The sequence below is a fragment of the Arvicanthis niloticus genome, chromosome 2 (assembly GCF_011762505.2).
Source record: "Arvicanthis niloticus isolate mArvNil1 chromosome 2, mArvNil1.pat.X, whole genome shotgun sequence".
In the NCBI taxonomy this organism is placed as follows: Eukaryota; Metazoa; Chordata; class Mammalia; order Rodentia; family Muridae; genus Arvicanthis; species Arvicanthis niloticus.
In genome coordinates this window covers 132921705-132944801 of record NC_047659.1, presented here as the reverse complement: position 1 = coordinate 132944801, position 23097 = coordinate 132921705, and the positions used below count along the sequence as shown (strand labels likewise).

At 50.6% G+C, this 23097-nt stretch overlaps 1 protein-coding gene across 2 annotated transcripts; it reads left to right on the top strand.

The window, feature by feature from the left end:
* The first annotated feature begins 10 nt into the window (after nucleotides 1-10).
* Nucleotides 11-22982, top strand: Ada (adenosine deaminase). Of its 2 annotated transcripts, none has more exons than XM_034495335.2 (12): nucleotides 11-171; nucleotides 12340-12401; nucleotides 15181-15303; nucleotides 16734-16877; nucleotides 17448-17563; nucleotides 18578-18705; nucleotides 19192-19263; nucleotides 19345-19446; nucleotides 19702-19766; nucleotides 21556-21685; nucleotides 22156-22255; nucleotides 22748-22982. In XM_034495335.2, the coding sequence occupies exons 1-11, from the start codon at nucleotides 139-141 to the stop codon at nucleotides 22237-22239; spliced, it is 1059 nt and encodes a 352-aa protein (XP_034351226.1). In that variant the 5' UTR covers nucleotides 11-138; the 3' UTR covers nucleotides 22240-22255; nucleotides 22748-22982. The 2 variants fall into 2 exon arrangements, with proteins under 2 accessions (XP_034351226.1, XP_034351228.1); XM_034495337.2 differs by having other exon boundaries at nucleotides 22745-22982.
* The last annotated feature ends 115 nt before the right edge of the window (nucleotides 22983-23097 follow it).

Here is a 23097-nt window from a genome sequence, read left to right as displayed (position 1 = left end):
GGCTGTGCCGGGGCAGCCCGGTAAAAAAGAGCGTGGCGGGCCGCGGTCTCTGAGAGTCCTCGGGAAGCGACCCCGCCACCGAGCTAACGCGGACCCAGAGAGCTTCGGCGGAGGGAGCCGGGGCGCACGCTCGGAACCATGGCCCAGACGCCCGCATTCAACAAGCCCAAAGTGAGCATGGAGGGGCTCCGTTGTCCGGGTTCTGTCCCGGGCTGCCCCGGGGCTTAGCGGGGCCCAGCCCTGGGCGCCTTTACCCTAGAAGCATGGGGTGGCGGGGGACTCCCGCAGGCGTCTCCCCTCGACTCAGGCCTTAGCTTGCTTCCGGGATGTCGAGCGAGAGAGGATGTGGCAGGGAGCGTCCAGAACCTGGGGGTGCCTCCGGTCGGCCTTCGGGTTCGGCTGCTGCCTATGCGAACCTGGGGGTGCCTCCAGTCGGCCTTCGGGTTCGGCTGCTGCCTATGCCCTGTCCCCTCGAGGTCACAGCTTTGCTGTCTGCCAAATGGGCACCCAGTGCGGTGGGGCTGCACAGCTGTGTGGGACTGGGCTAAGACCTGGATGTCTGAACCCCAGTAGAATGGGGCCCAGGGTCTCTAGTAAATGTTCGGTGTGTGGCTTTATACTTAAGTGTTATGATTACTTTGTGGGCACCAGGTAACCTAGGTTTGTGGGTGTGCCCATGGGAAAATCTGTGATCCAAACCAGGAAAGTGATAGAGAGGCTTCAGGGCACTGGGGAGGAATCCCTATGCATCCTGGCCCTTTGACCATATGGGCTTATCTGCGGTGAAGCCGTGACCCTTTACCCCAGATGAGAGCCCCTTGTCTATCTGCCCACAAATTGTGGCTTCTTGGAAACAGGGAGACTCCAAGTCCCCAAGGCCAGATTTGCAGCCCTTACAGATTCTGTCCAGCGAGGGGTTAGACCCAGTAGTCAGCCAGGCAAATTGAGTTGGTCCACAGAGTGTGGGATTGAAGACTCGGGGAGAAATCAGAGACAGTCAGCCTGAAACTTACCCCTCCAAGAAACAGATGCTGAGTGGGGGTGGCAGACATAGCAAAGGTGTTGATAAGAATCCCATGTGTATGTTGTGCTATGTATGTGTGCACGGAGGGGACAGGAAGAAGGACAGTGGGCCTGTATCCCATGCACTTATCATAGGGAACATACTCTGTCCCTCTAGGTAGAGACTAGAAGGGCAGGGCAAACCTTCCTGCTCAACCTATGCCTGCTGTACAGCTTGTCTGATGCTCCTGATCTCGATCAGTGCTCTTAGACATCAAAGGGGTTTTTTTTCCCCCTTTGGATGATCTGAATTCTCCCTACCCTTGGTCAAGTGAACCATTTCTCCTGATGGGAATCTCAGGGGAAGATGAAATCCCTTGTTTGGGAGTGACTAGAGGTGAGTGACAGGTCACACTCCTGTGTCACCTATGCTTTTGTAACAGCTCTCAGGGGAGTGCCAATATATCACGAGCCCTGGTATTGTCATTTGATCCATACTGGGATGTCATTTCTTCCCTTGGGGTCTTAGAGTCCACAGCTGGGGAAAAGGACTTCATTTCTCTGTCTGTTAGCATTGGTGTCTGGATGTTAGAAGGTGATGGGTGAGCAAAGGTAGCATGTTGGGCTGCTATGTCTGAGGTGGGACAGGTCTCATGTCATGGTGAGAAAGGAATGCTGCTGTGGCCAGCAGAGCGGAAAGGGGCCACTGTGATCAGAGCCTGGCCAGCCTGCGTAACTGAAACCACCAAGGGCCCAGCCTATAACACCATAACTGCACATAGTTGGTGCTGTTGAAAGGTCCGGGACTCCCCAAAAAGGGGTCCACTTAAGTCTCAGGATAACACGCACCCAAAGGACACACGAGAGACCGTCTTGCTGTAAAATACATGAGGTGGTTTATTATATCAGAGCTCTGGGCCAGCCCATATCCCCATATCTCACATAGGGGATAGAGGGACTGACCTCGTGGCTCAGGGGCATAGCGCTTATATATGGGCGGGGTAGGGAAAAATCGAACTTTCGCGCGGGTGCACAGGATTGGTTGTTTTACCTTTTTTGAACACTAGTAGGCTGTACCATGGGGCAGGGTGTAGTTCTTCCCTTGGCCAGTCAGTTTCTGGGATGTTCTTAACAGGCCTTTGTACTGTAACTCCCCCCTCCTCTGTAACTAATTAGATGGACCCAAACCTGCTGGCAGGTGCTTTTCTGCCCAAGGTCTAAGGCGAAAAATTTACACATATTTGATAAGATGGCCTTTATAATTTTTCACTCTACACTGTCTCCATGGATAGATGGGGAAACAGGTACAGAGAGCTTAACTAGGATGTAGCCAAGCTAGGAGATGAGCCCGAATTGAGGGCTGGCTTCAGAATCCCATTCCCTAAGCCAGGCATCATTGTATACATATCTGTGATTCCTATTATTTGGAAGGCTGAGACAGGAGGATTTTTGAGTTCCAGGCCTGAACTATATAGCAAGACCTTGTTTTGGATGAAAGAACAAAATATAAGAAGCAGAAATTCTATGTCCCCATCTTTCATGGGTGATTTCTGCAAACACTTTAGGGATAAGATGATATGTACCCGAGCCAGGGGCCTTTACTAGGTTCCTTGGTTTCTCATGCCTATACCAATTGGGATTGGGGCTTGGACGACTTCAAGGTGAGCAGATGAAACCAGCCAGAGTTTGTTTTGGTGTGTGTGTGTGTGTGTGTGTGTGTGTATACAAGTGTGTGGGAGGCATGCTTGGGTGTCATCCTCTAGGACATTTGAGATACAGTGTCTTGGTTGTTCATCACTGGAACTCCAGGCTAGCTGCCCCATGGGTTTCTAGGGGTTCTCCTGCCTCTGTTTCACATCTCACTTTAGGAGTGCTGGGGATGGCAGATGTGAGTTACCATGCCTGGCTTTTGTGTGGGCTCTGTGCATTGGAAGTCAGATCCACACTCTCTTTACTTGTTGAGCCTTCTCTCCAACCCTGCCTTTCAGATTTAGATGTACATTCAAGTCACCGGGCCCTAACTGTGCAGGCTGTGACTGGGAAGGCTTGGGTGGCATTGAGATACTGTTGTCATGCCTCACAAGCAATGTAAAACTGCTGGTCCATCAGCCTGCTTGGAGAAGAAAGACCCCAAGCACATGCTACCTGCTTTGATTGAGTGCTAGCTTAAGTGCTTGCTTCTTTAGTACTTGTTGGGCACTGAAGCAGGTGTGTGTGTGTGTGTGTGTGTGTGTGTGTGTGTGTGTGTGTGTGGTGTACATGTGTATGTGTGACCCAGTAACCCTTATCACTCTGTGCCCACTTGAATCAGGACTAGAAAATCCTATGGTTCCAGTTGCTGCTGTGTTAAAGATGCATGCTGACCTCGTGCCTCTGGCTGTGATGTCAGCCGATGCTCTTTGGAGTGGTTGTGAGTACCAGGAACCTTTAGACGCTTCATTCACAGGATCAGTGAATGACTGAACAGACACCTGCCTGCATCCCATTCACAAGTGGACTTGTCCCAGAACTAGAGAGGACTCAAAGCAACACTCTGTGTGCACCTCACATCTCTGACTTGGAAGGGACTGGCCCAGGTTGGAAGGCTGTTTCTAGATGGGTCTAACTGGCCTCCTCTGTAGGTTCACAGGTAGCATGAGCCCAGTGAATCTTTGCTCCCTCCCACTTGGGTGATTGTTCTGTACCGAGTGTGGTTCTAGCTGATTTGCATGAATTAAGTTGCCGGGAACCAGCCTCAGGTGAAGGCAGGGTCTGGAGAAGGGTGGATGAAGAGAGGCGAGAGGAAGGAAGGATCAGACATGGGATGCCATTCGCTTTGTGAGGGGCAGGATAGAGAGGAAGCACATCTCACTATGGCTTCTACTCTGACATCTTTTGTCTCTTTCAGGCTTTATTTACACATACAATCATTTCCTCAGAAATTTTATTCGTTGATTACACAACTTTTCAAAATACATTTTCTTCTAAAGTCTTCCTTGATTACATAAGAACACTGAAAGAGGAACAAAGCGAGCAAATAGCAATTTTATGAGAATTAAAAATTAATATTGTGATAAAATTAATTGTCTTTAAATGCAATATCTTCTTCCTTAAGATTAGTCTCGTAACACCTTGCAGTTACAGAAATGCTAGACAGGATGGCTCTATTTGAATTTGATTCTATTTCAGTTTGTCATAAGATTAATAGTTCAAAAGTTATTTCCTACTACCTATTATATCAAGCTTGGCTTTCTTCAAAAGTTCAATATCTAACCCTTATTTAATTCTTCCTTTCCTTCTTCTATATTTCTTTTATATTTGGCATAAGACCACTGTACTTTTTCATTGATTCTTAAAATATTGTGCAGCCCTTTGCTTAAGCAAGGGCGGTCTATCCGTAAAGTTCTGGTCTGACAGGTCTATTCAGGAAGCAGGCAATTCACAGAGGATGCCTTCCTCTGTGTCTCTGTCTTAAACCCTTGTTTCAATACAATTTCTATCTATTACAATTTGTAAAGAACAGAACATCAGGATTCCTAAAACTGCTTGCTTTTGTCTTCGGGAAGGTACAAAGGCTTGTCATAAACGTGCATGATCAAAATCTCTTCATATAAGTTTCTTGTTTCTGAAGCTGAACATTAAAAACCTAGCAATTCAATGATAGCTTGTCAGCTCCTAAAATGTCCCTAAGTTTTTCATTCTTGTTTATACTAGCTTTCTGCCATCCCAGGTCTAACTTTCGGAAAGGGGCTTTCAACAGTAAGAAACGTAAGTGTAGGAAAAGGTGTGTAGCTAATATCCATCATGGGAGATGAAGGGTCAGTCCAGACAGTCCCAACACCGGAACTTTGTCGAACAGTGCCTCTAGAACGATCAGCGTCACCATTAAGTCACATTTCATTCAGGAGAGCCTTTGGGCTAAGTCCAGCTATCTTCATTTACATAGGAGGAAACTGACTCAGAACTTGCCAAAGTAGCATGGACAGAAAGCAGCTGATCTGGCCTGCAGCTCAGGCTGCCATAAAACCGAAGCTGATGCTACTAACTGCTTTGCTAATTAATCTTTCATTTTCCTTTTGTTGGAAAAAAGGGGGGGAGGTAGTGGGGACGGTGTTACAGAGCAAGGAATTAGAATCTGCACCTTGGCCTTCAGACAGACCAAAGTAGAGCCCCCTGCTTCTCAGCTTGGCAGCATCAAGTCCTCAGACACACCCTGAAGCTCAGCTTCCTTCCACAAGCCAGAACAGAGAAACAGCTAACTGTTTGGGGCTTTAGGGAAAAGCTACACACCCATGGCTTCTGCTACAGTGCCTGGTGGGTAGCACAGGCTCTCAAGTGTGTACTTCCTTTCGGAGGTTGCAGTGGGTGCTTCCTGGACTCTGGGACACCCTCACTTCTTGTCTTGCGGAGGGAGACAAAGCCCCAGGTGCACCTCTTTGGGTTCTTGGTGTCTCTCATTTACCAGAGCCACCTGTTCTACCCCTGGGTGAGAGCTGCTCACCCATTTTGACTCATGTGGCAGTTGTTGGGGAGGGGACAGAAGGAGATTTGGTTTCACAGAAGTCTTTGTTTAGCAGAAGCAGAATGAAGGACCAGAAAGGGGAAGGGGGTTGGGGGAAGGGGTCTGTGGTCACATAGAGAGGCAGGGAGGCCAGCCAGACTCCTGATTTATTATCCAGGGAAGCTGCCCTGCAAACTGAGAGGATTGTTCATCTGCCTAGGTGTCCTGGGTGTCCTGTGGTGGTACCCCTCGGGGTTAGGGAAGGCAGCACTGTGGGATAGCCTTGGACAAGGGGAACCTCAGAATGAGGTATTTACCATGAGGCTAGAGGTAAGGGTTAGCCATGCCCCAGAGTGCCTGTAAGCCTGAGTATCATTTATGTTCTGGTTGCCAGAGCTAGCCTGAGCTGTCTGAGTTCTGGTCTCACACTTAGTTACTGGAGTCGGATAACTTCACCATGCTTTAGTTTTCCGGTTAAACGTGAACTATACCTGTACCCATCTCACAGACACCACGTGTGGGCCTGCTTAGAATGGGCGTACCACTGGCAGCCCTCTAGGGACCAGCACCATCCTGGTCACATTTTTCCATCATCTGCCTAGCACCTTGCTTTGCAGGAAACGTACTGCTGTGGGGGAACCTTCCAGGGTCATACAGGGTCACATTCCAGGGGGCTGTGGCATTCATTACTGTTTGTAATACTGTTGTGACCTAAAACAAGTTCCTCTTGAGCCTCAGTCTTATCACCTATAAAGTGGGCGTAAATGAGCTGAATTTCTAGACTGTAGAGTCCATCAGAAAACTTCCCTCAGATGGAGATACTTCTTACTGGCTTGGGAACTTCTGGGGTAGCTCATGAATAGCAGTGGAGAGCTTAACTAGGCCCTGAGGTTTCAGGAAACACAGAGGCTGCTCAGCTCCTTCCAGTCTATTTGGAGCTATAGAAGCCCAGAAAGGGCAGAGCTAGAGGGCTTCCTGAAGGAGGTGGGGCTGAGACAGCCTATTGGCCTAACACTGCCTTATTTGATGGTTTCATCCTAAAAGCCAGCTGAGAGGCCCTACCTAGGATGTGAGGAGCTGACCCCTACCTCACTCAAGCCTTTGCCAGGAGCAGATAGGAAGGAGGGGCTGGGGCTGGCTCTGTGGGCAGCTGTGGCTACTCTGTGATCTGGCCATGGTGCTCAGGGGTCTCTACCAGAGCTGTCATTGGTGACGTTAAGCCTGGGGTGGGGGAGGGGGTGAATCAATGACACTCAGCAGAACCAGAGCACATTTTGCTGGGCCAGGTGCCCTTTTAGTCCCCCCCGAGACACAGCAGGGTGACACAGACAGGTCCCTGCTCTTGGAGAGGCAAAAGTGGGTTGAAAACAAAAGGGGGCAGGTGTGGCCACACCTTTAATCCCAGAGCAGGGAGACAGGGGAGTTAGAGGCCAGCCTGGTCTACATAGTGAGCCTGAGAAGAGCTAGGGCTAGAGATACAAAAAAATCTCTCTCAAAAAAAATAAATAAAAAATAAATAAATAGAAAGGGAAGTGGGGGGAGAGAAAAGAGAACAGGGTTGTGTGTTTCAGGGGTCTGGAAGCCCAGGACACACTGTTCTATTGGGACAAACCCTCTATAGCCCGGATGGAAGGGTGTGGCCAAGAAGTCTGAGATTTAGATCCCTGACCTGGTTCTGTCCTCTGTCCCAACATGTCTTGTGACCTGGAATGCGAGGGTTTGTGACTGTGCCTCTCTTGACCTCACCTTTGTGGCTGACATCTCTCGGTGATTCCCCAGTTCCTGGACACAGTAATTATCTGTTAGTTACTAAGCTGCTTCCTGTCCCCAGCAGCAGTAGGAGGGCTTCCTGCTATTCTGACAGATAATGGGCAATTATGAGCCAGTCTTGCCGAGTGACTACAGAGAGATGCATGGCACTCCTCTCCAGCGAGGTCAGGAGGCTGGACGGAGGCTTGGCGCCAGCATTGGAAACAATGCTGTGGCCATGAACTATACCTGGCCTTAGAGGCAGAAAGACTTGGGCCCTGACTTTGCTCTATTGCAGTGGCTCTCAACCCCCCTCATGCTGCAACCTTTTAGTACCATTCTCATGTTGTGGTGACCCCCAGCCATAAAATTATGTCATTGCTACTTAATAACTGTAATTGTGTTACTGTTGTGAATTGGAATGTAAGTATATGACGTGCAAGATATCTGGCATGGGACCCCTGTGGGAGTCACAACCCATTGGTTGAGAACCACTGATCTCCTGCCAGTCTGTGCAGGCCTGGGGAGGTCCTTATACCTCTCTAAGCTTCACTTCACAAATCCAGTTGCAATAGCAACTAGGTCTAAGGTGAACCTTGCTTAGTGATAAAGAGAGACTGGGACAGACAGTCTAATGACAGCAGGGACTCCGACAGCCTCCTCACCATTGCCTTAGTTCCTCCTGACTGCATGAGGCCTGCAGGAGCTCAAGAGCAGACTTGGGTTTGCTGACTGATTCTGACTCCTTAGAGATTCCTTTGAGTCTCGGTTTTCTCTTGTGTGAAATGGGTGTGGAATCTTTGCCTTCAAGGACACAATAGATACTCACACAATAGATACTAGAATGTTAAACTTCCTGTCTGTTCCTTTTCCCAGAGTATGGCCAGGAGGACAGGCCTGTACCTCCAAGCTTGTACCCCCATGCTCATCCGGGCTGGTAGGTTGGCCCCTCAATGGCAGATTTCTGGAATGTTCATTGTGATACCTGTCTAAAATACAGGCTGTCTGTGGAGATGGTCCAGGCTTCTGCTTCCTTCTCCCCACAGCCTGCTCCATATGGCAGTTTCTGTGAAGCATGGTAGGCAGTTGGACCCAGAGGTACCATTGCCCCAGCCTGATTCTCTGAGACCCTGCTCTGGGAGCTCTCATGTACTGGACTCCTGCTTGCCAAGCACCTACTGGGTGCACAATGTGGCACACTCTGTGCTAGTGTGACATTAGCAGTCAACTGTGAAGGTCTACTCCCAGCCTGATCTCCACCCTGGAAGCCAAAGAAAGCTTTTAAAAGGTGCCTCCCCTATTTGAAAGTATTTTTGTTGAAAGCCCATCTCTGTGAGCAATTCCTGGCAAGCTTCCTGATTCCAACACATGGTAACTCCTTCATCCCTGCTCCTTTCTAGCCTGCTGTGCCCTGGGGGGCTCCTTCAAACCTGCCTTCTGGACGTGTGCTCTATACTGTACCCCTTGATATCTAATTTTCTTTACCTTGTGATCCTGGGTTCTGTGGGTCATTGTAGCCTGAGACTCAAACCTCAGGAGAACTCTTGTTCTGCTAAGTGGGACAGGACGGAGCAGCCCACGAGGGTGTGGATGCTTCTAGAGCTGGCTCACTGGCTATCTGCCTGGAGCTTCCTAGAGCCTTTCTGCTCACAATGGTCTCCTGGGGCCTGGCAGGTGGAGCATTCACATCCTGACTAGGTCTCTGGCACAGGGTTCCAGGCCACTTTTCTTAACCTTGAGTGCATGTTCAGAGAAACAAACAAACAACAACAACAAAGATTTTAAAAACAAAACAAGGCTGAGGGTGAGACTTAGTAGCAGAGTGCCAGGCCCTAGCTTCCATCCCTGGCACCCCCAAAATACAGAAGCACACAGTTGTGCCTGAGTATACCCAGAGGACTGAGGCAGAACTGACCCCATTTGAAGCCCAGACATCAACAACTTTCCAGCACTACCAGGTGTCCTGAAGGGTTCCTGCAGCCTGCGTTCTTAGACTAAGGGGCACTGATCTGTCCTCCTAGCCTTGACCTCTAGCAGGGCCTGGCTGTATGAGATTCCTGTGGCAGCTGCAACAGGCGACCACATGCTAAGTGGCTTTGAAGCCACAGAACACACCGGGCTCCATCCCCAGCAGCACAAAGACAAAATAAAAGCACACCTTCCTCCCAACCCACACTCTGCAGGCCACAAGTCTAAAGTCAAAAGTGCCAGGCAGGGCCTTGCTCACCCTGTAAGCTCAGCGGATCGGTCCTTTGCTTCTCTGTCCTCTGGTAGTGTCGGGCATGCTGGGCTTGTGACCTCGCAGCTGCAATCTCTGCCCCTGCGATCACATAGCTGCTGCCTGTTCTGAGCATCAGAACTCTACCTCTGCTGCTACGGCAGGAGAGTACACTGAGGGCCCGTCCAGAGACTGGGATATGTTTTCCCAAGATAGTGGATGATTTCATACGGTACCGTCTAAGGTCCTCGATACTGGCTCTAGGGCTTGAGACCTGACTCCCAGGTTCCATGGTTACCCAATGTTCTGACCTGGAGAGACCAGTCCTTGACCAGTCCTTGATAAGCCACCAGGACTGGCCTCTATATGCTGTGTTCTCCAGTCTCCTTTCATCTTTGGCCTCTATTCTACAGACCCTGTCTCCACAGCACTAGGTGCTGGCTCAAGTCAGGGCCTGGTCCTAGACCCCAGCCTCAAACTCTTGTCTGTGGTAGCTTCTCTCAGCCTAGCTCTCTCTCGACAGCTTCACACCTTAAGCTGGCCTCTCTGAGCTCTTGCCAGAAAGCCCATCTTTCTGTGGTTGCACAACCCTCCCAGGGGGGTTCTGCCCCACTGTTCTCAGTCTCAGCGTTTCCCTTCCTCCCATACACCCCCACTTTCCCCTGTCACAGGGCTTCTCGCAGACTGTTATCTCCACTGGAATGGTCCTCTGCCCCCTCCTCACCTTCACCTGCCCAGTTGGTTCCTTTGCACCCTTCAGTGCTTGGCTTGGACTTCCTGGGAGCCCATTTGCTGCCTAGCCAGGCTGTGAGGTCACAGGACAGTTAGTGTTTCCTGTGGGAGCATCTTGGTTTATAACTATGCATTTATTCATGTGTCTCTAGTTTGTCCCTTGCTGGACTGTGAATGCAGAAGGAACAAGACTTCGTCCCTTTTGCTTGCTCTTGCAGCCCCAGCAATAAGCAGAGGTTTCACTATTATCACTCAAATGAAAGCCCCTAAGTGCTGGGTGTGGTGGCTCATGCCCAGAATCCTAACGTCTGTCAGGCTCATGTGAGTGAATTGCAAGTTTGAGGCCAGCCTGAGCTAATAATGAATCTCTGGTCAGTTTGGACTATATAGTGAGATCCTGTCTCAGACAACAATTTGAGAAATAAATGATCAGGAAGACCAAGAGTTCCAGGTCATCCTTGGCTATATAGTGAATTGAATGCTAGCCTGAACTACATGACCCTATAAGGTTTGTTTATTTGTTTAAGTGATAAATGGCACAATTTTACCAATTGCAATATGCCTAGAGCTTTGTGACTGACCATCCCTGTGGCCACTGTTCATAAACATCTAGAGACAGGTGTACTGTTCTCTCTGTGTGGCATGAGAACCCAGAGGCACAGAGTGAGATGTTAGAGTGATCTGGTTGCTCTAAGGTCTTGCCAGCTAGAGGCTTTGGCACCTCTGGCTCCTGGTGCCCTGGACCTGGTTTCTCCTGCTGGAAGCAGGTTCAGTGACAGTTCCTGGCTATCCCTTGGGCCTGAAGCTCCCAAATGTTCCTCCTTCCAGCCAGGCCTGCCAACCTTCTTATCTCAGCCACCGATTTCCAGAAATGGCCCCACCCTGGCAAGTGCTACTTCGGAGTCTCCCTTGGTTTCTCCCATGTCCTGGATCAGGCAGATGACAAAGTTCCTTAATGTACTGGCTCCTGACACCTGTATTACTTAATAGCAGTTGAAAACACCATCTCCCAGAGGCACTGACCACTTCCTTTGGGCTATGCCTTTCCACATTCACTGTCTAAATTCTTTGTCATCATTTTTGTACAAGAGCAAGCTATTACACACTGTTCAGTTGACACTGAGGCTGAACATCTGAGATCAGCCATGCAAGTGTAGATCTGGGGGACGGACTCTCTACACAGCCCCTCTTGTAGCCTCAGCTTTGCGAACAAGGTGTCCTACATGGGACTTGGCAAATAAGGGATGGTCACCAAGACCCTTTCTAGAGGATCAGAAAGACTTCGTTGTCAATATGTTGCCTGACTAGCACCTGTTTGTGAGCCAGAGCCTGGTGTTTATGTATTTGCATTTCCTTTGCAGTACTAGAATTGGAGCATAGGGCCTTGCAAGTATGGACTCTACCACAGAGCTGTACGCCCCACTGGAGTCTTTTATTTTAGCGTGTGTTTATGTGCATGCGTGAGTGCGTGCATGCATGTGTGCATGCATATGTCTGCATATGTGCCTGCATATGGAAGCCAGAGGTCAGTATTCCTCAAGTGCCACCCACCTTGTTTTTTGAGACAAGGTCTCACACGGGGACCTGGGGGCTTATTGATTGGGCTAAACTGTTTGGCTAGTGAACCCCAGGAACCCTCCTCTCTCCATCTCCCCTGCTCTGGAATTACAGGTGTGCAGCGCCACACTTTTTATGTGATTGCTGACTGAGCGGAGCTTGGGCAGCAAGTACCTTACGAACCGAGCTATCTCCCAAGGCCCCAGAGCCTGTGAGTCCACAGTCGGCTCTTTCTGTTAAACTCAAGAGTTGACTGACTGAAGTGACCTATGGCAATGGCTCTGATGTGAGTCTGATCACAAGCCTTGGAATTGGGTTGGGATGGAATGTTGCTGCTGTTGTCCCCCAGCCGTGGCTAAGGCAAGGGTCACATTCCTGTTTCCATTACTTGTTTGCTGTGTAACTTTGGACAAGGTACTTAAATCTCTCTGAATCCCAGTACCCCAAGCTGTGAACCACACATCACCTTGACCCTCCCCACCAAAACACATGCGTGAAAGAGTTGAAGAAGTGTACTGATGAAGGTCCAGGGAAAGGTGGCTTCTGAGGGGCTCCTCGGGCGGCTCTGTGGCGTCTCATGCTTTTTCTCTGCCCCTTGCAGGTAGAACTGCACGTCCACCTGGATGGATCCATCAAGCCGGAAACCATCTTATACTATGGCAAGTAAGTCCAAGGATAACCACAGTCCTTTCCAGGATTCCATAAAGTGTACAGCTCTTCTTAGGGGCCCCTGGAGATTCCCAAGGCTCTGTCCATTCCCCGTGGGAGGCAAGCCAGTCCTTGATGGAAGATGCCGATGTTCTGGGATCTTTCCACTCCAGCCTCCATAGGTTGAGGTGGGAAGGAAGCATCCTTCCTCCCAGGCTGCCAGGAAGAGTGAGCCCTTCTCCCCAGCATCCTTCACTCTTTTGCTGTTATGCATTCTGTGTATACTGGAAGGACTCAGCTTTCTCCCACTGTCTCCAGTGTCTAGCCTCGACTCTACCTCTGTCCCCTGCGACAGCCTCCCGGGTGTCCAGGTGCTACTTGGGAATTTGTCTCCCAACTCTAGAACTTGGCTCCGAAGTCCCTGGGAGAGTTCTGCTAGGCATCCTCCCTCTGGGTTCTTCTTCCAGCAGCCTTTTCCTGCCCTAGGTCATGGTGTTCTTGCGGCAAAAGCACACCACCTTGGCTGCGCTACACTGAGTTAACTTAGTGACTCCTTCCCATGGTGAGAGAGGCAGTCCTCTTGCCCAGCCCAATCCTCTTTATAGATGGGAAGATGGAGTCATGGCAGCCAAAGGCTTCCTTCTGAGCACAGGGCAGGGTTTTAGTTCAGGAGTCCAACAGAGTCCAGGCTACTCTCACAATGAAACCAGAGATTTCTATGAAGTCAGCCAATGAGAAGTTAGAGGCTCGGGCATACTAGCTTGCCTGTAAAGGTCACTTCCAGATGTTAGTATTGGTATCTATAGCCCTAGTGTCAGGGGGATGCCTCTGGCCTTATCTCTGTGTGGCCTTTGGTCATCTGGCTGGTCGGTATTGCCCCAGGGCCTCACTGAGCTCATTTGGGTGGGACACTGAGATGAGTTCTAGGCAGGCATCAGTAAGGGTTGGAGAAGGCTTCAGGGTTAGGTTTTTTAGCCTCAGTGGACCCCATGGGGGAAAGGGAGGCTCCCCTGGAGTATTCAGGCAGCAGAGAAGAGGCCCTGCCTGGCCTACAGTGTCCAAGCTAGAGACCCCCTTCCATGTCTTAGTGACTGTGTTGGCAACCATCCCTTCTTCTTCCATGGTGCCTCTTATCTCCTTCCCAGACCCCTCATCACCTGCTCTCTATAAAGCATACTGAGGGTCCAGCCACCCTCTGTTGTCATTGTTGTACAAGTCTGAGCCACTATTGTCCCTTCTCTTGTCTATTGCAGACTCTCCAGGTGCCTACCATAGCCTCACCATCCTCTGGGCTTTAGGGTTGCAGTCTCACCATTGTCTCTAAACAGTTATCAGTGTGTCCCTCTGAAGGCTCTCCAGGATCACCATGGCTGTATGTGGCTTTAGGAGGGTGACCTAAGGCAGTCTGGCCAGCAGCAAAAATGTTTAACCTAGAGGGACCAGGGGATACTGAGAACCTCCCTCTTTGTATCAGGCCCATGGCAGGGGCAGTACCGTATCCCCGCAGTATATTATGGGGACCCAGGACTGGTGAGGATTTGTGACACACAAGCTGGAGCAGGGAGACATTGGTGTTTCCTACTGGGAAATTACAGGAATGTGGGCTTATTTTATTTTATTTTGGTGCTGGGAATGGAACCCAGTGCCTTCTGCATGCTATGAAGCTGCAGTCTAAGCCCATCAGTAGCCCAGTTTACACACACACACACACACACACACACACACACACACACACACACACCAATAATAACAATAGCAATGATAAAATAGAAGAAACCAAGTCCTAGAGGGATCCTATGGGCTGGATCTGAGTCACCGTGGTTGGAGTCCGCGGTGCATGCGCAGAAGGAGGAAGCCTCCCCAAGTTCACACCAGCTTCTGCAGTCCATGGGGGAGGTAGAGCTCCTGATGTAGGAAGAAAACTCCAAGGCAGCAATGGTGGTGCAGGGAGTGGGGGTGGGGGGCAGTCCTGGGCTGAGTGGCCAGCACAGCAGGCCTAGGCTGGGTGGGGCAGGCTGCTGTGACATGTCAGCCAGGAGAGCAGAGGGAAAGGTCCTGCCACCAGTTTCTGTCCTGGGAATTATGACACTGCACAGTAGCTATTGTGTCTGATAGCTTCTGTCTGGGAATCTGTCCAGATGCCTCGATCTGCCCCTGGACCTGCTGAGGAAGTCGTGGGTTTGCCACAGTACTCACCCTTTAGTCCCTTGAGATGTACTGACTTGTTTCTGGTTATTCCACCAGAATGCATTTAATCCTGCAAGTCAAGCAGGGCTGGGCCTGGTAGTTCTTGGATGGGAGATATGTGATTTTTTTCATGACTTCTGGCTAGAAGTCTTGGGGTGGGGGTAGGGGCTCTGCTCCGTTCTCTATACCTTGGAGTTTGGTTTCCGCCTCCGTCCCATGGGAGGAGCTAGATGGAAGGATCCCCTCATTTCTTACTGGGGCTCCCAGTCTGTTCCATGCTGCCCTGGGAGGCCTGGCAGCATCCTGCCCTGGCGTCTCACCATTTGTTTTCATTTGTTTAGTTTTGTTTTTAAATGTATGTATCTTTAAAAATTCATTTTTTATGTGTCTCACGTGTTTTGCCCACAAGTATACGTGGAACACACACATGCCTGAGGCCAGCAACGGAGGCCTGAAGGTATTGGATCCCCTGGAACTGGAGTTACAGATGGTCATGAGCCTCCCTGTGGGTTTCCTCCCCGAGGGTCTTATCTTCTGCAAGAGCAGCCAGTGTGCTCTTACCCACTGAGCCCTGGCTGCAGCCCCTCACCCTCAATTTTATTTTTAGGAAGAGAGGCATCGCCCTCCCAGCAGACACAGTGGAGGAACTGCGCAACATTATTGGCATGGACAAGCCCCTCTCGCTCCCAGGCTTCCTGGCCAAGTTTGACTACTACATGCCTGTGATCGCGTAAGTTGCTGCCCAACCCTTATGTCCCACGGCAGCATCCATCCCTGTAACTGAGACCAGACCTGAGCTGCTATACAAGGCACTCTGCACCTCTAACCCCGCTTCTTACCATAGTGTGCACATGAGCCGATCTCTCCTGTGCCTTTGGGCTTCTAACCTCGTCCCCTCCAGAGGTGGCTTCTGTCTCAGGGCAGAGGCGGCTCTGCTTCTGAAGCCCTGTGCTGGCCAGGCTATATAGGATGTCTTGTTCAGAACTTACTTCTCTTTAGACCCATGTCACCATCCCAGATCTCATAGAAGGAGCCCCAGTCCTAGGTAAACTGAGGCCTCCTTGAAAAGGCATGGGTGCAGAACAGGGTAGGGCCTAAGCCAGGTCCCCATTCCCCAGGCTAGAGTGTTAGAAGGAGCCCAGTCCAGACACTGGAGTGGGATATGGAAGCGGAGTTGGGTCTTTATTTGATGTCTTGAGTCACTGGGTGAGTGAAGACCATTGCAAGTCTCTGAGAAGGCCCAGGAGTGGTCACAAGAGAGTGCCAAGGAAAGGACTCATGACTGAAAACCTAAGCCAGCCTTCTGACCAAAATTTACCAACCTCTCTCTGTGTCCCTCAGAGCAAACACCAAAAACCACAGGACAGGTGCACAAGCCCTACAACTATGAGTTCCTGCTTTCAGGGATGCTGGCTCCTCCCCTACCCCTGGGTACTCAGACCCCACCCCCACCCCATCTCAGATCCTCTGCCCTTGTTCTCTCAACCTGGAATGCTTCCTCTAAAAGCCCATGGTTTGCCTTCTGCACATGGGGTCTTTCTGACCATGTTGTGGCAGGCCACATGGCTTCCTGGCTTTACCTGTATGATAGTATTAGGTGGGGCAGGCAGAGTGCAGGAGGCTGGAGCAAGCGGGAGACCATGACCCAAAGTCCTAAGGTGGGAGAGACAAGTGTAATGGCCCTTGGCCAGAGGAAGAATGTGTGACACGAGGTGCTAGGGAGGCTGGTGATTGTGACATTTGGGCTGGCATGGAGTCAGATCTTCTATACAACTGACAGCCATAGGAGCTCAGAAGAGAGGAACAATGCACTTTGGTTTCCCATTTATACATGCATACATACATACATACATACATACTCCATTTTTTTAATCACTCTTGTTGCTTTATGGAGAGTAGAGTACTTTGGGGCAAACTAGAAGACACACCTGTTAGAGGCAAAGTAGTCACACAAGGGTAAGGGATCAGGATGAGTTTGTAGTTCAAAAGTATAGATGCCAGGGCTCCCCAGGTGACTCTCACCTGCCCGTGCCCAAGCAGTGAGAGCTTGTGGGCTGTAAGTAGGCAGGCTCTGAGGGAGGTTGCAGGTACCCGCTTTGCTACTGGAGCTCCCAAGGAGCTGATGAAGGGTGTTGCCAACCAGCGTCTTTCCCTTCCCAGGGGCTGCAGGGAGGCCATCAAAAGGATTGCCTATGAGTTTGTGGAGATGAAGGCAAAGGAGGGCGTGGTGTACGTGGAAGTGCGCTACAGCCCACACCTGCTGGCCAACTCCAAAGTGGACCCAATCCCCTGGAACCAGACTGAGTGAGTGACATCACTGGAGGGGACCATGCTGAGTGGGGCTCTGAGCTGAGGATGGAGTGCTTAGAGCCCTGGCCTTGGCCTGGTCTGTGGACTGGAAGGACTCAGCTAAGTCATAAGCACAAGATATCCCTAACCCTCTGCTTGAGGTTATATCTCTCCCCTAAGTGAAGTAGTCGGCCAGCTGCCATGACTCTGCCTGGCTTAGCTTCTAAAGTCATTCATTTGCTCAGTGAATGAGTCTGGCCCATTGATGTCTTCTGGTCAACCTCTTGCACCTTGAAGTCTCTTGAATCCGCCCCCCCCCATTCCTTCCCTCTGAGCCATGATTCTGATACAGCATGTGGAAAGTGGGAATTGAACAGGCCCAAATTCAGTCCTCTCTGCATCTAGAAATAGGGAGGGCTGTGTGACATCCCCACACTGGGATATGGCAATGCACAGACAACTCTGAGGAAACGAGTCACTGCATAAGGGCTTGAAATCATGTCCATGTGTCTCCTTCCTGCTCCAGTTCCATGGCTGCCCGTGGCCTTCCCTTCGCCTAAAGTCCTCCCTCCTCTTCCCACACAGAGGGGACCTCACCCCTGATGAGGTTGTGGATCTTGTGAACCAGGGCCTGCAGGAGGGAGAGCAAGCATTCGGCATCAAGGTCCGGTCCATTCTGTGCTGTATGCGCCACCAACCCAGTGAGTACCGCTGCACCCTGCTGTCTGCCTGGCCTAGCCACAGGACTGGACCTACTCTATTCCAGCACCCCCCACCTCATATTTCTAGAATTTTCTAAAAAACACCAGTGAACTTTTGGTGGCTCTGGTGAGTCTCCTTAACAGGAAATCTGGGTCTTGACAGCCACGTGACCCACAGGAAGCTCACAGACAAAGGAGCCTAACAATAGGCAAACATGTAATACCATCTAAGACTCTGGTCTGGCCCTGCCTTATCTGGGCCATAAAGACTCTTGATAGGTCTGATTTCTGAGGTATCTGAGGGTCCTCTCCCACTACCACTACTGGTCAAACCTTCAAGGCTCAACCTGCAGAGCCCTTTCTGTGACCCTGAACAAGTCATGTGAGCTCTTTCACACTGTGTCTGGGGATGGTCACACTCACTTTGTGCCCCCACCCTAAGGACTAGTGGGAACCAAAGCCACGGGCTGATGTTAGGTTACAGGGCCTGCTACAACAGGGCATGGCCTGTCTGACTCTTCTCTAACCCTCAATGCAGCCTGGGCACTGAGCTCAGGTCATCGGGCTTAGGGCTTTACCCACTGAGCCATCTTGTTGGCCTACATCATAATAACTTTATGGGCTCTTAATATAAAAGTGCATGATGCATCAGCAATAAACTAATATTCCCATGAGCTGTATTCTGGGCTAAATGTTAGGCTCTAATTTCCTATCTTCTCAGTTGGGGTAAGTCTGCCATGGGGGTTGGTAAGCAGCAATGGACTATAGCCTGTCCATCACTTACTGAGCCCAGCTCACACCAGCAGATACTCGCCATGACCGTGTGCAGTGGTTGGTGGTGTCCCTCTGGGAAAGGGCACTCTGAGGCTTGGGTGGGATATGAAGCAGTCAGGATATGAAGACAAGACACTGGATCTTCTGTCTTCTCTGGCCTCAGATGCGGGATTAGGGTAGCCAGTGGGCGGCTAGCAGGCCCTACTCCATTGTTGAGGCCCCATCGGACCTCTTTTGCAGGCTGGTCCCTTGAGGTGCTGGAGCTGTGTAAGAAGTACAATCAGAAGACCGTGGTGGCTATGGACTTGGCTGGGGATGAGACCATTGAAGGAAGTAGCCTCTTCCCAGGCCACGTGGAAGCATACGAGGTGGGCCTGAGAAAGGGAGGATGGCCTGGGGGAGCTTGGGTGATGACCTTGGGGTCTTCTGAGGCCCCAGGTATATCTTGGTTGGGGATTTAGAACAGGCTATTACCTAAAGCCCCTGCTAGGTGTTAGGAGAGGTACGTTTGAGTCTGCGTCTGCCTATGTGTTCCTGTGTGACCTTGGGCAGGGCTGTTTTCCTCTGGACCTCATTGCCTTGACTCCAAACTTCTGTTTGGCCTTGGTCATCTTAACTTGACTTTTTCGAGCACCACCATAAAACAGTATACTTTTGCTTTAGAATATTAGACAATGTGTTTAAACTCTTCAGTGTCAGTGCGCAGAAGCTGTAGAATAAAAGTTACCACTCTATTCATGGCTTGGGAAGCCAGGCCACACTGTCCTGTACATTTCTTGAAGTAGCCTAGCCTGATTGTGGGGACAGACACACTTGCCAAAAGTCAGGCCCCAACCTGTCTCTTCCCCTTCCAGGGTGCAGTAAAGAATGGCATTCACCGGACCGTCCATGCTGGGGAGGTGGGCTCTGCCGAGGTCGTGCGAGAGGTGAGGAGCCAGTGACCCTGGGCCTCTTCTTCCTGATTCTGTCCCTGCTCCTGGACTCAACTCCTCTCTGCTTCTCCACAGGCTGTGGACATACTCAAGACAGAGAGGGTGGGACACGGCTACCACACAATCGAGGATGAAGCCCTCTACAACAGGCTACTGAAAGAAAACATGCACTTTGAGGTGAGAAGCCAAGGCAGAGAGAGAGAGATAGAGAGACAGAGACAGAGACAGAGAGAGCACTGTCTCTGGCTACCCCATGCCTTTCAGACAGGCAGGACAGGCAGGCTGAGTGGGAGTGGTCACACGGTGGAGGTTTCATGGAGCTTGAGGTAAGGAAGCATTAGAGCAGTAGAGAATAGTACCTCAGCAGGTGGCTCATCCCTGACCAGTATGGCCCCGGGCCCACTATGCCAGCCACACACCTGCCCCTTGCAGGTCTGCCCCTGGTCCAGCTACCTCACAGGCGCCTGGAATCCCAAAACGACGCATGCAGTTGTTCGGTGAGATCTGGTTTCCGGGACCCATTTGGTTTTGATCTGGAAAGGATGGGGAGGGAATGGGGACCTGACCATCCTGGTGCTTAGTAATAAGGTTACTCTGGCTGGCTGGGAAGCAGGCATTACCGTCCTTGTCCAACAAATGAGGACTGTGAAGCTCAGATGTTCCGACCTGACTCCTCACTCACTAACTAGTAGAGCTGGGGCCCCATGGTTCATCAGCCATGAGCTGCTACATTCTTGTCACCCAACTCTGTCTCTTGGGCCATGGGCAGATGAGTCTCATCTGTCTGGATATTTACTATTATTGATGCTGTCGGGTATTCCCCTGAAGGCCAGCTTGAAGCTTTTCCCTACAGCACCTCTCCCATGCTACCTGGTTCCCATCAGCAACTAAAAACAAGGCCTTCCTGTCCTATGACCAGGTCTTTATCAGGCCTCAGGAGAACAAAGCTGTCTTTTCCTAAGGCAGGATGCAGATGGCAAGAACTGCATGCAGACAGGCCAGCACTGGTCTGTCAGCCAAGCTTCCATAGATGGGAGGAGTGCGCTCTGATAACAAGAGGCTCATAAGATTCCTTAGCACATGGGTGCATGGTACCTGTGGGACAGCCCCATGGCCGCTCTAGGAGGCATGTGGGTCTATAGCTCACTGGCTGGAGAAGGTTCAAATCATCTGTGCAAATACGAAGGTTGAAGAACTAAGACTCGGAGATGGTGGATCAAGATGAGGAGGGGGAGAACCTGTAACAGTGACATTAGGGACAGGCACAAACAGAAGGAAAGCCAAACACATGTCAAGGTGTCCAGGGCACCTCAGTGTGTAAGAGCGTCCCTATGCAAGTGTGAGACCAGGGTTCAGATTTCTAGCACCCACAGAAAAAGCCAGGCATGGCTATGCACACCTGTGACCTTAGTACTAAGGAGGGGAGTGGAGACAAGAGGATTGCTGGCCTCAAAATAGTGAGCTTCAGGTTCCATGAGAGACCCTGTCTCAAAGAAGTAAGGTGGGGACTGTCAGAGAAAGACACCCAACGTCCTCCTCAAGCTCCATGTACCCCTGAACACGGGCATACACACAGAAAACAAAAACAAAAGTTTAAAATAATTTTTTAAAAAAGTACGGGGTCAGAGATATCCAGGAATAGTGTTTTGAGAAGAGTCAAATGTCAGATTCTGGGACTGGTGAGATGGCTCAGTGGGTAAAGGTGCTTTTTCCACAAAGCTCGACAACCTGAGTTTAATCCCAGGAACCTATACGGTAGAAACAAGAAACCAACTGTCACACTTTGTCCTTTGACCTCCAATAGGCTCCATGGCATGCATATCCACATGCTTAAATAACTAAGACTTTGCAAGTGTTGAATACTGCTATCCAAGCAAGTAAGGTTGGAGCTAGCAGAAGCAATCAAGCTCAACAAGATGGCTGGCAGGGTCGTGCCAGGAAGGCAAGGGACTGAGGACTAGGAGAGGAGGCTAGGAAGCTAGCCATGCTCCAGCACTGAGAGAGGGAAGACTAGAGAGCATGGTAGCTTAGGGGGCTGTTGCTTTCCCAGTTCTCCAAATCACCGTCTCCCTGGCTTGTCACCTCATGCCATTCTGCCTTTGCCTCTGAGCTGGCTTTAGATAAGTTTCCGGTATTTTCTAAATGTTTCCTCTTTAATATGAGAATGCAACACTTCGTGTTGCCTAAGGTTGTATAAAGATCGAAGGAGGGAGGTGGTGGATGGGTGGCGATGGTTCTTGGAGTAAAGAAGCTCTCTCTTTTCTTCCTGCTTGGCCCCTCCCCCAGCTTCAAGGATGATCAGGCCAACTACTCACTCAACACAGACGACCCCCTCATCTTCAAGTCCACCCTGGACACTGACTACCAGATGACCAAAAAAGACATGGGCTTCACTGAGGAGGAGTTCAAGCGACTGGTGAGTACTCGTGGGCTGTGAGCCCACACTTGGCCCAGGTGTCATGAGTGCTCACCAGTATGCTCGTGTATACGTGTGTGCATGTATTGTATGTGGATTGCCTCGAACCGCTGACCAATGGGTTGGCCTGAACCTAGCACCAAAAGTCTTCTACAGAGATGATTTGGCACCAGTATCCTGGCTGAGGGACCAGGTAGTTTAGCCTTTACTTGGGTTGAGCACCTTAGAAGACCCCTCTCTCAAAAAAGATCTGTGAAAATTTTTGTGACATTTAGGTTGTTCCGAGGCTGAGACCTTGGTCTTAGCTTCTGATGTCCTGAGTGAATCCCTGCAAGGGCCTGTGCCCCACCTCCAACCTCCTCACATCCCACACTGAGTATGGGGCCCGTGTCTCCACTGGGATGCCCCTTGCCCTTGCTGACAAGGCTGCTCCCTTCCTTGTGCTTTGATTCCATGTCTTTCCCTTCTAGAACATCAACGCAGCAAAGTCAAGCTTCCTCCCAGAGGAGGAGAAGAAGGAGCTTCTGGAACGGCTCTCTAGAGAATACCAATAGCCACCACAGGCTAACGGTATGCTTCTGCATGGGTGCAAGAACCACCCCATCCTGCCCCTCCTAGACTTCGTGCGTGACCTGTGGCAGAGGTCCTTGGGAGGGAGCACACCCCTGCAGGGTTGCAGCCACCACCCTACACTGTCCTTCTACAACTTTCTGTGTGGCTTGTAGCATAAGTTTTTGAGAATGGGGACAGCCTTGAGAATAATGAGGACTGTCTGGCTTCTGGGCACAGTGGTCAGCTTCTTGTCAGGCTAGGTTCTCTGAAGACTACACTCAACCATCAGGACAGGCTGAAGTGTGACCTGAACAGTGGTTGGCCCAGTCCCAGTTCCATGAGTCCTTTCATTTCCTTATGGCCTTGGCAAGCCACACATCCCCGTGCTTGAAGCCCCTGACTTGCTGTCTACAGAAGGAAGTCACTCTCTGGGCCTGGAATTCCGTGCTTTCTACGATGCCTTATGTGTTATGGGATCTGACCTTTCTGTTTCTCTGATTTGACCAGCAGGGCAGGTCCCCTGATGATGGCAAGGCCACTTCTCTGAGCCTCATCCTGTGGATGGAGTCTTTACAACTCTGACATACTGACCTTCATTTCTTCCAGACCTTGGAGTGGCCAGGTCTGTCTTCTGATTGGATGTCCTGGCTAGGACCCAGGGGCCTTGACAGTCATGGGCATGAATTGGAAACCTTCCTTCTAAGGCTAAAAATATGGTGTTCAATAAAGCAGCTGGTGACTGGTATCTTGCAGCACATGGTGAATGTGGTCTCAGGGCTGCTGGCTAGGGTGGTAAGAAAGGAAGAGCCCTGGGGTCCTACACTGAGTATCAGGCCGGGGGAGCCCTGGGGTCCTGCACC